Below are 12,246 nucleotides of genomic sequence, written 5' to 3' on the forward strand. Positions count from 1 at the left end.
TTCACATCAGTCTTTTGGAGCTTAGGGCGATCAGACTGGCATTGAAAGCATACCTTCCCTCTCTCAAAGGGAAAGTAGTGCAGGTGATCACGGACAACAAAATCGAATTGTGGTACTGCAATAAGCAGAGCAAGGTGGGATTGTGGATCCTTTTTCAGGAGGCTGTGTACCTCTGGACAAGCCTGTAACATCACCCTGGTGCTTCAACACTTGGCTGGCTCTCTGAACGCTGGAGCAGACAAACTCAGCCGTCAGTGCTTAGTCGATCACGAATGGTATCTCCATCCGGAGGTAAATCAAGTTCTCTCTCAACAGTAGGAAGAGCTTTGGTTAGATCTGTTCACCTTCGCACAGAACGCGCAATGTCAACAGTTTTGCTCGTTTGAAGTTTCCAAGGTGGCACACGCCCAGCAGCGCTTTTTGTCTTCAGTGGAGCTCAGGCCTCCTGTATGCCTTTCTGCCCAGAGTTCTCAAGAAGATCAAGAACGAAAAGGCCCGAAGAGTCTGGTAATCTCAAGCTATTGAGCATGGCCATCGATCCTCCAATCAGACTGCCTCTTTGGGAGGATCTTCTGTCGCATCAGTAGGGGAGGGTTCTCCACCCGAACCTGTCCAGTCTCTGCCTTCTTGCGTGGAGAGTGAGTGGCGGCAGTTGACAGCTTTTGACCTTCCGCCCGAAGTCTGTAATGTTATCTTGGCAGACAGGCATGCCTCCACCAAAACGGTATAAGTCTGTCGTTGGAACAAATTTGTGGCATTGTGCACATATAAGTCTGTTGACCCCCTCTTTGACCCTGTTACTGAGGCCCTCCGGTTTATACTTTCTTTAGTCCAGCAGGGCTCTGCTTTGGGCACCCTCAAAGGTTATCTGTCTGCTATCTCTGCATTACTGAGATCACCTGATCAACCCTCTTTGTTTAAGTCTTATATAGTTAGTTAGTTCCTTAAAGGTCTTCCACATATCATTCCTCCATCACCATTCATAATGCCCCAAAGGGATGTGAATTTGGTTCTTACCTTCTTAATGTGCGTTTCTTTTGAGCTGCTCCATAATTATCCTCTCAGGCTTCTGACGTTAATCACAGCCTTCCTTCTAGCCATAACATCTGCCTTCAGGGTGAGTGAGCTGCAGGCATGGTCATCTAAGCCAACTTACTTTTACATCTATCCTGCAAAGTGGTGCTTCGAACCAGGGCTTCCTTTTTGCCAAAAGTTGTAAGGCCCTTTCATGCAGGCCATTCCATCACTTTGCCTACTTTGTATCCATCCCCTCATCCTTATAAGGAAGAGGAGAGACTCCTCTGCCTGGACCCAAGAAGAGCATTGATGTTCTACCTTGATCGAACCAAAGACATCCCGGTGAATGATCAACTCTTTGTTGTGTATGTGGGTGCAAAGAAAGGTCAGGCAGAAGAGAACCATCTCTAGATGGGTCATGCTCTGCATTAAAATGTGCTACGCATTGTCTAAAAAGCTACCCCTGGATGGTTTGTGCGCTCACGCTCCTAGAGCGATAGTTGCAACCGCTGAGCTAGCACTCAGAGTTCCAGTAATGGACATCTGTCAGGCAGCAATGTGGGCTTCTCTGCACACGTTCACTAAACACTGCTGCCTGGACAGTCAGGTCTTAAGGGACAAGTATTTTGCCTGTTCATTCCTGCAGGACTTCCTAGTATGATTTTGGTTCACAGACCCACCACTGGGGATGGTATCCTAAGGCAAGGAATCTGCAACTACAAATCTCGATCAGATGAACAAGTTACTTACATGTTATAGTTGTAGATTCCTTACCAATCCACCCATCCTTCACGCTCTGCAAACTGATATCTAGGGAGCGCGATTTCCCATTCAGGGCCCTGGTTTTGACGCACCAGTGGTCAGTGTTCCTCATGGCTCTGCGCTTCCGGCTTGGAAATTCGTGAAAAGAAACTGTCATCAGCATGCTGGGGTGGTGCCTATATATCCCCCCGCAACATCATATCTGGCATGCACGACGGCGGACGCAGAGCCGACCAGCGCCACCTAACGCCACGCAGGGATACTGCTCGAGAAAAATCTCCAGACACACACACCTGGGAACATTTTCAGTTAAAGAGTCTGCAACTAGAATGTGTCTCTACCATACAAGGCGTTACCAAAGGTAAGTATCTTGTTCTTCAAGGCTTTCCTTGATTCTGCTGCTAGAGTGCACTAAGTAGTATGCTATCTTTGTGTTATAATATGTTTGCATAGTAACAACCTGTTTTTAATTTAAATGAAAGATGAGCAGCATATTACAGCAAATGTAAAACTCTATTACGTTTGATACAAAGTTATAACCATTTTACTTTTAGGAAATTAACAGTGGAAGAAAAAGATCGTTTACAGAAGGAAGAAAAACTTTCTAAAGCTGATGAAAAGATTTATCATGCTGCTGAAGAACTGCAGACTTACAGGTATTTTCTAGCTAGCTGAGTATGCTCTTGAAGCAATTTATTATCTTGTTTTGACTTATTTTTGTGTTTACAGAACACGATCAAAAGACCTCGAAGAAGAACTTGAAAAGACTATTCGATCATATCAAAGTCAGGTATACATATCTATATGGTTTACATAAAGACTACTGTAGTCGGCAGCTATTATGCTAAAGGTTTTCCTGATTCAGGGTGCTCTCGCGGTAATCTTCAGACAGGACGATTAGATAATCACATTTTAGGCACTTTTAGAATTAAGAAGATCCCCGTTTGTAATAGGTTTAGCTTGAACATGCCTCAAATAGATATTTGTGTGATGAGCAAGTACTCCAGTAATCTTTGAGACATTTTAGCTTAAACATCTATTGGACTGATTAGACCTATCTGAAAACAAAATCTGGAAAAGGCTGGTACAGTGATGGTATCTGTGATGTCCCATAAATTAACCGGCAGGACCAGAGTTTCTGCAGGTACAAACCTCCATCTGACACAAAAGGCTGGAACATATATGTTGTTGAACCCTAAAATGTAATTTTTCATAAAGGTAATAATCATCTTATAAAGCCAATATGCTTGTCTTTACACATTGATGTGATGACCCCTTAGTAAAGCCAATTAGCTGGTCTTCATAAATTAATGTGATAACTCTTTGACAAAGCCAGTAGGCCTGTCTTGTATATTGATGTAGTCACCTCTTGACAAAGCCAATAGGCTGACTGACCTTTTCTTTATTAATATGGTGACCTCCATAACAAAATGTGGTGTTTGCTACCTGAGTAGGTGTTTACATTTTTAAAAAAAACTAAAACAATCAGTGAAAAACAAAGTTTAAAATGACATTATAGTTTGGTGAAAATGTAATTTAAACATAAGATTAAAAAATACTGAAATTTATCAGTTATAGTTAAGTAGTGAAGCTATAACTCATGCCCTCACGTTACATCACCATTACATGTCCTACGATATCATTGACAACATCAGTGCGACACCTCAAACATCATTGATGAGAATGCTGTGCTTGGTGGTAATCTACTAAGTAAAATTTAGCTTTCTGCATTCCCATAGTTTCCTTTTCAATAACCTCCTGCACACCTTAAATGTAAGAAATAGACCATTAGTTACAAAAGTAACAATGCACTTAGTTTAGTATTCCTTGTAAGATTCAGAGGTATGCATGTAATGATATGAAAGTGACATATTAAATGGTTGTTGATTGAGAAGATTGTTACCTGCTTTCTCTAGCTATCTATCTCTCTTCTGTCTCTCCCTCTCTCTCCCTTACTCCCTCCCTCTCTCTCCCTTACTCCCTCCCTCTCTCTCGCTTTCTCTCTCTCTCTCTTTTTTCATAGGAATAGCTATTTGGGTTTGAACGCATCATAGGAAATAATGTTTCTTGTGACTTCACCTTTCCTTGCAAATATACCAGACATACATAAAATTAAAGTCTATCAAGAAAGAATCATGTATTTGCTTCAATGTTTGTTCTAAAGTAAATGTTTATTTTATGTAACAGATAGTTTCCCACGAGAAAAAAGGACATGATAACTGGGTAAGTTCCATGATAATTGTGTAAATTCATATTTTGAGTATGTTCTTTAACATGTAAACAATCTGACTGTAAAAGAATGCCAGTTGTTTCTGTACACTGTCTGTCTTGTAATGTCTAAGCAGATCAGCCAAAAACATTATGCAACTTTTAGTACAACGATTTATAAAGTATCACTGAAGAATTCTACACTTCCCAAGATGACGAGTTTTAATGTGTTTCTCGGCTGCTTCACTTATTGGACAGAGAACAAGCACTTATTTATGAATCCCTCAGAACTGTCTAGCTGAAAACTCATGTGAGGGTCCAGTATCCCTTCCTCTCATGTTTAAAACATGTAACGGAGATATCTTCTGTGGTCTTACAGAACTTTGTCACACACGTAACACCCCATAACATCTGTTTCTGCCCATCTTCTTGTTGCCAGACAAGTTTGTTTTGTTCCAGACCTCTTCCACTTTGACGTCCTTTGCTGTGACGTTTCAACTGTAGATACATTCTTTACATCAAAGATATTATCTTAGTGATGCGACAATTAAGACTGAATGTCTTTACACATTGATGCCCCATAAATGAAAACCCTAGAGCTGTTCACCGATCTTCAAAAGCAAAGCAAAACACTATGCCTAATTCTACACTTACTTAGAGTGTATAAAACAACCACTTTGTTGAGTCAACTGTATAAAACAGATTGCTCAAGAAACGTTTTTCTGCATTCTAATACAGATATTTTGTGATTTATGAAAGGTGACCGTCATTTTCCATTTATAGTTAGACTACTTCCTTTTAGCTTCAGCTCTGCCTAGAATGTATTAAAAAAATATTTTGTTCTTGCCCCAGCTCACTTGAAAATGAGAGCAGACGTTCAAATATTAGGTTTGGCGTAGAGACAGCTTTAATTTTGACAGCTCCATGTATTAAAAAAATAATAGATATCACATGTATATACATACATAGAGGGGCTTTGGGACCACCCTCTTTATTCATCTGTCTGTTCAATTCTCCTTAACATTTTGCTTCTACATAATCCAGTCAATTTCAGCCACTGGCTCTCTTGCACTGTGAGTGATGACATTTTCACACTTGCACACCTGGCTATAATTTAATGGAATTCAGTTCCAGAGCGCTGGGTCAATGCCTTACATTTCCATTCTTTATCAATTTTTTAGTGTTCCATGTGTGTACAAACTTTGTCTTCAAGTTACAGTCATTTAAGTCAAAGTGTCTCTTTTCTTTGCACGAGTAACGTGGCTTTATACCCGTGTGAATTAAACCCACCTAATAGAAAGTAGGTGAATATAGATTTTTTTATTACATTTACATTGCTGCCAAATTAGGCAGCATGTTTTCTTGTTTTTCTTTTTCTAGTTTTTATTCTTGTCACATATGCTTGCAATAAGGAATAAAAGCAGTCAACCTTTGTACGAGGTTGCCATAGTTAGAAGTGTTGGCTTTGCCAATTATTTTTCAGTATGCGGATGACTGGCTGATCAAAGCTGTGTTCACTGAGCCAGCTTGCATTGTCCTTTATTAAGCTTTTGGGCCCCTCTAACAACTCATGTGTTGTATCGCATATTAGAAGTCATGTCTGTTCGATGGCAGGTGTAGCTGCAGATACACATGCTATGCATTATTCCCCCATCTAGTGTTGGGCTCGGAGTGTTACAATTTGTTTTTCTTCGAAGAAGTCTTTTCGGAGTCACAGGATCGAGTGACTCCTCCTCTCGGTCATATTGCGCATGGGCATTGACTCCATTGTTAGATTATTTTCTTTCCACTGTCGTATTCGGACGTGTTTCCTCTCACTCCGAGATTTCGAATCGGAAACTTTAGAAAACTCCCTTAATCGTAGGTATTCACCTAGCCTTGAACCGATAGTACAGACGGAAACTAGATTTTGCCCTTCTGGGGCTGTGCACCCGACTCAGGCCTGTTTGGGCCTACCGCATTGAGGCCTGATGGACCGGACTCCATTTTGATTTTGTCCTCGGTGTCACGCTGAATTTCCCTACACAGATCAACACCTTGTTTGTAATCTGTGTCTTTCTCCCGATCACAAAGAAGAAGATTGTGAGGCCTGTTGATCGTTTCGATCCAAGAAGACCCTGTGTGTTCGGAGAGCCAGAAGATTAGAAATGGCGTTGAAAAGTACAGAGCATCTCAACATCATGGAGGAAGAACAGGCACAGACAGCGGTCTCTATCAGAACACCGACTCCGAACAAGAATCGGAAGAAGATAGGCCTATCACTGCTGGACAGCACGCAAGTACGTCTGCGCTACCCCCACATATAAAAAACCATAGAAGGCCACGGGTACACCACTGCCAGAGAGCCAAGGTTCGACCTGAAAAAAGACTATCGTTGACCAACCTTCGGGTTCGGTGCCGAAAAAGGCCACTCCTCCGGGACGGAGTCGAGTAAATCCATGAAGAGTTCCGCTGCGGACTTGAGCAAGCATCCTCGCTCCTGGGAGTCGAAGCCTCGACGCCCTGCTTCGGAGCCAAAACAACGGACTCCATTTTCGGGAACGAAAAAACTTCCATCTTTGGAACCGAAAAAATCTTCTTATTCAGAAGAGCAAGGACTTCCGAGCCATCTTAAACAGAGCTCAAAATCACTGCATGAACAATCTTATAGCCCTTCTGTTGAGGACACAGATTCAGCCTGTCCTTGAGGTTATGGATGAAAGACAATCCAGGATTCACATCCACAAAGAGAATGGCAGAAGTTACTGCACCTCCTCTGCAAACCAAAAGGAAGCTGGCCTTTCAGGAGCAATTACACTGCTCAACCACCAACAAAAACAGAAGGAGAAGCCAACACCTGCTCATACTTCTCCCCCTCATCCACCACAACTTTCTTTTTCGCCTTCACCAACTAATTTGCAATATTCACATGGTGATACGGTTGATCCTTGGGATCTATACGACCCAGATCCTATTCCTGACAATTACCCTGATTTATAGCCTTCCAAGCCTTCTCCACCAGAGGACACTACAGCATACACACAGGTCGTTTCCAGGGCAGCAGTATACCATGGGGTGCTTATGTACACAGAGCCCTTAGAAGAGGATTTTATGTTTAACACTCTATCCTCCACCCACTCAAGATATCAATACCTTCCTATGCTACCTGGCATGGTTAAACATGCAGATCGAATATTTAGTGAGACAGTCAAAGCTAATGTAATTACTCCACGCATTGATAAAAAGTATAAACCTGCTCCTACAGACCCTGATTATATCGCACACCAAGTTCCTCCAGACTCAGTGGTAGTAAGTGCGGCTAGAAAGAGGGCTAAAAGCTAGTCATCAGGGGATGCTCCTCCCCCTGATAAGGAAAGTAGGGAATTTGATGCTGCTGGCAAGAGAGTGGCCACACAGGCGGCCAACCAGTGGCCAATTGCCAACTCGCAAGCCTTGCTAGCGAGATACGCTAGAGCCCACTGGGATGAGATGCAGGAACTCCTACAGCACCTCCCAAAGGTACACTAAATAAGGGCATAGCAAATTGTAGAGAAGGGTCAGGCCATAAGCAATAATCAGATACAGACTGCCCTTAATGCTGCAGATACAGCAGCTAGAAGTGTCAGTACTGCCATTACTATACGTAGACATGCATGGCTACGTTCTTCTGGTTTTAAACCAGAAATACATTAGGCAGTGCTCAACATGCCTTTTAATAAGAAGCATTTGTTTGGCCCTGAAGTAGATACGGCCATAGAAAAACTGAGGAAAGACTCAGACACTGCCAAAGCAATGGGAGCATTAAACACAACATCCTATAGAGGCTCCTTTCGCAGACAACATTTCAGGGGAGGATTCAAGCCACAATCCACTGAGGCTTCTACCTCCCAGGCAAAGCAAGGGCAACAGCAGCAGTACCAGAGAGGGGGACTTAGAGGGTCTTACAGAGGCCAGTACTTTAGAAGAGGCAAGTTCCAAACTTCAAAACAATCCACTACCCCATCTAAACAGTGGCTTATTTGCCATCCCTCAACCCCACACATCTCCTGTGGGGGAAAGACTGCAGCAATTCCACTCCCATTGGCAAAACAACACCACAGACCATTGGGTATTGTAAATTATCCACAATTGCTATTGCCTAGAATTGATTTCTACCCCTCCCAACAATCCTCCACATTATCACAAGTTGTCCCCAGAACACAATGTTGTATTACAGCAAGAAGTACAATTGCTACTACTAAAACAAGCAATAGAAATGGTCCCACATTCTCAACAAGGAACAGGAGTATACTCTCTATACTTCCTCATTCCCAAAAAGGATGGCACTCTTAGACCCATCCTAGACCTCAGATCCCTAAATCTGTATATCCTTTCAGAACACTTTCACATGGTACCTCTGCAGGACGTCATTCCACTACTACAAAAACAAGATTACATGACTGCATTAAACCTCAGAGATGCGTATTTCCATATACCCATCCATACAGCTCACGGAAAATACCTCAGGTTTGTGATAGCAGGAAAACATTATCAGTTCAAGGTTCTACCATTCAGTATAACAGCTCCAAGGGTATTCACAAAATGTCTAGCGGTAGTAGCAACCTACCTAAGAAGACAACACATACATGTCTTTCCATATCTAAAATCAAGCAATTTTATACAATGTCAACAACAACACTCAATACACAATAGAGACCCTACATACACCAGGGTTCACTCTTAACTACCAAAAATCCCATCTTCAGCCAGTACAGGTGCAACCTTACCTAGGTGCTATCCTCAATACACAAAAAGCCTTAGCCTATCCAAATACACAAAGGATACAAGCTTTCCAAAATCTCATACCACAAATGCAGCCAAATCAACAATACACTGTAAGATTAATCATGAAACTATTAGGAATGATGGCATCCTGCATAGCAATAGTACTGCATGCAAGACTAAACATGAGGACACTACAACAGTGCCTCTCACAGAATGGTCACAAGCACAGGGTCAGTTGCAAGATCTAGTGTTGTTAGACCGGCAAACGCACAGGTCGCTTCAATGGTGGAATCTCAGCAATTTAATGAAGGGGCGGTCATTTCAAGACCCTGTGCCTTAGACCACAATAACAACAGATGCATCAGTGATAGGTTGAGAAGCTCATCTCAACAACCTTACCATTCAAGGGAAATGGGATTCAAAACAGCGACATTTTCACATAAACCATTTAGAATTATTAGCTGTGTTCCTTGCCCTAAAAGCGTTTCAACCACTTCTCAAACACAAGATTGTGCTGATAAAAACAGACAATATGACAACCATGTATTACTTGAAGAAACAAGGCGGGAAACATTCATCTCAACTGTCTCTTCTAGCCCAAACTATATGGAAATGGTCAATTCACAATCACATTCATCTGCGAGCAGAATACATTCCAGGAATACACAATCAGCTAGCAGATCTCCTAAGCAGAACACACCAACAGATACACGAATGGGAGATTCACTTTCAGGTACTTCAAAAGTACTTTCAAAAGAGGGGACCACCACAAATAGACCTAATCGCAACAAGCGAAAACACAAAATTCCAAAACTTCGCATCCAGACACCCACATCCCCTATCCAAGGGCATGCTCTATGGATCAATTGTCAGGGATATTTGCTTACACTTTTCCACCTCTCCCACTCATTCCATTTCTAGTCAACAAGTTGCGTCAAAACTCACTCAATTTGATACTCATAGCACCAATGTGGGCTCGCCAACCACGGTACACAACATTGTTAGACCTGTCAGTAGTACCACATTCCAAACTCCCAGACCGACCAGATCTGTTGACACAAAACAAAGGGGAAATCAGGCACCCAAATCCCAAAACATTCAATCTGGGGATTTGGCTCCTGAAGTCATAGAATTTGGATATTTACAACTCCCATCAGAATGCATGAAGGTTATTAAGCAAGCAAGAAAACCCACTACTAGACAGTGTTATGCTAACAAATGGAAAAGATTTGTACATTACTGTCAATCTAAACAGATTGACCCTCTTACAGCATCAATACAAGATATTGAATGCTATTTACTTCATTTACAAAAATCTAATTTAGCTTTCTCTTCCATAAAAATACATCTTACTGCGATTTCAGCATATTTGCAAAAGATACAGCACAGCTCCTTATTTAGAGTTCCTGTTATTAAAGATTTCATGGAAGGTTTAAAACGCATCATTCCACCCAGGTCTCCTCCAGTTCCCTCTTGGAATTTAAACATAGTGCTTACACGACTTATGGGACCACCATTTGAACCTATGCACTCATGTCAAATGCAATTCTTAACATGGACGGTTGCCTTCCTAGTCTCAATTACGTCTTTAAGAAGTGTAAGCGAAATACAAGCCTTCACTATTGAAGAACCGTTCTTACAGGTACAAAGCATAAAGTTGTACTAAGAACAAACCCCAAATGTTTGCCAAAGGTCGTCTCGCCTTTTCATATAAATCAAACTGTGGAACTACCAGTCTTCTTCCCACAGCCAGATTCTGTGGCAGAAAGAGCTCTACATACATTAGACATTAAAAGAGCCCTAATGTACTATATAGACATAACAAAACCATTCAGAAATACTAAACAACTGTTTGTAGCTTTCCAAAAACCTCATACAGGTAACCCCATATCAAACAAGGGTTGGCAAGATGGATTGTAAGATGCATCCAAACATGCTACGTTAAAGCCAAAAGACAACTCTTAGTTACTCCTAAAGCACATTCTACAAGGAAAAAAGGTGCTACAATGGCTTTTTTAGGAAGTATACCAATGGCTGAAATATGCAAAGCAGCTACTTGGTCAACACCACATACATTCACTAAACACTACTGTACTGTGTAGATGTTTTAGCAAGACCACAAGCCACAGTAGGTCAAGCTGTACTCAGAACATTATTTCAAACAACTTTAACTCCTACAGGCTGACCACCGCTTTTATGGGAGGACAAACTGCTTTGTAGTCTATGCACAGCATGTGTATCTGCAGCTACACATGCCACCAAACAGAAAATGTCACTTACCCAGTGTACATCTGTTCGTGGCATATTCTGCTGCAGATACACATGCACCCTCCCACCTTCCACGGGAGCCAGTAGTTAGAATGGGCATCTCTTTTCTTTTCACCTATATACTCTATCACTCCTACCTTACCGTCTGTGAGAAAACAGTCTAACATGGGGTCGATGCCCATGCGCAGTGGAGCCGAAAGCGAGGAGTCACTCGGTCCTGTGACTCGAAAGGACTTCTTCAAAGAAAAACAACTTGTAACACTCCAAGCCCAACACTAGATGGCAGGAACAGTGCACAGCATGTGAATCTGCAGCGGAACATGCCACGAACAGACTTACACTGGGTAAGTGACATTTTCCATATATATATATATATATATATATATATATATAATGTTCGATGGCATGTGTAGCTGCAGATACACATGCTTTGCACATCCCGCCATCTAGTGTTGGGCTCGGAGTGTTACAAGTTGTTTTTCTTCGAAGAAGTCTTTTCGAGTCACGAGATCGAGGGACTCCTCCCCTTTCGGCTCCATTGCGCATGGGCGTCGACTCCATCTTAGATTGTTTTTTTTCCGCCATCGGGTTCGGACGTGTTCCTTTTTCGCTCCGTGTTTCGGTTCGGAAAGATAGTTAGAATCTCGGAAAATTCAACGGTATTGTTTGCGTTCGGTATCGGGTTAGTTACAACAGATCGACACCGAATTTTGAAGCGCTCCGGTGGCCCTTCAGGGTTTTTTCGATCCCCCGTCGGGGCCTGGTCGGCCCGACCACGTGTCTCTTCAAGGCTGATGGAACAGACCCCATTCCGCTTCTGCCCCAAATGCCACAACAAGTATCCGTATACAGATCAGCACCTGGTCTGTAACTTGTGTTTGTCTCCAGAACACAAGGAAGATACTTGTGAAGCCTGTCGAGCGTTTCGGTCGAGGAAGACACTAAGAGACCGAAGAGCAAGAAGACTGCAAATGGCGTCGGCGCCGACAGGACAAAGACACTTGGAGGAGGAAGAAGAAACCTTCTCCATCCAGGACTCGGACTCGGAAGAGCTCGATCCCGAAGAGACGCCTAAAACCGTGAGTAAGACGTTGATACACAAAACTCACGAGAAGACCACAAAAGCCCAGGGGACGCCACCGCCAGCAGGCCATGGCTTAACCCGAAAAATAGGTGACCGACTATCGGCACCGAAAAAGGGCACGCATGTGTCGAAGTCATCCGACTCCGGTCGAGATACCGGCACAC

The 12,246-nt window shown here is 42.6% G+C and overlaps 1 protein-coding gene across 5 annotated transcripts in view; it reads left to right on the forward strand.

Annotated features, from left to right (window-relative positions):
• The window catches only part of MIA2 (MIA SH3 domain ER export factor 2), a 551,575-nt gene that overhangs the window by 443,558 nt on the left and 95,771 nt on the right, over positions 1-12,246 (forward strand). For all 5 annotated transcript variants that reach the window (XM_069208615.1, XM_069208616.1, XM_069208617.1 and 2 more), the window contains 3 exons: positions 2,334-2,435; positions 2,509-2,569; positions 3,967-4,002. In XM_069208615.1, coding sequence (XP_069064716.1) covers positions 2,334-2,435; positions 2,509-2,569; positions 3,967-4,002 — 199 coding nt within the window. The remainder of the gene's footprint in view (positions 1-2,333; positions 2,436-2,508; positions 2,570-3,966; positions 4,003-12,246) is intronic.

The sequence above is a fragment of the Pleurodeles waltl genome, chromosome 9, assembly GCF_031143425.1.
Source record: "Pleurodeles waltl isolate 20211129_DDA chromosome 9, aPleWal1.hap1.20221129, whole genome shotgun sequence".
Classification (NCBI taxonomy): Eukaryota; Metazoa; Chordata; class Amphibia; order Caudata; family Salamandridae; genus Pleurodeles; species Pleurodeles waltl.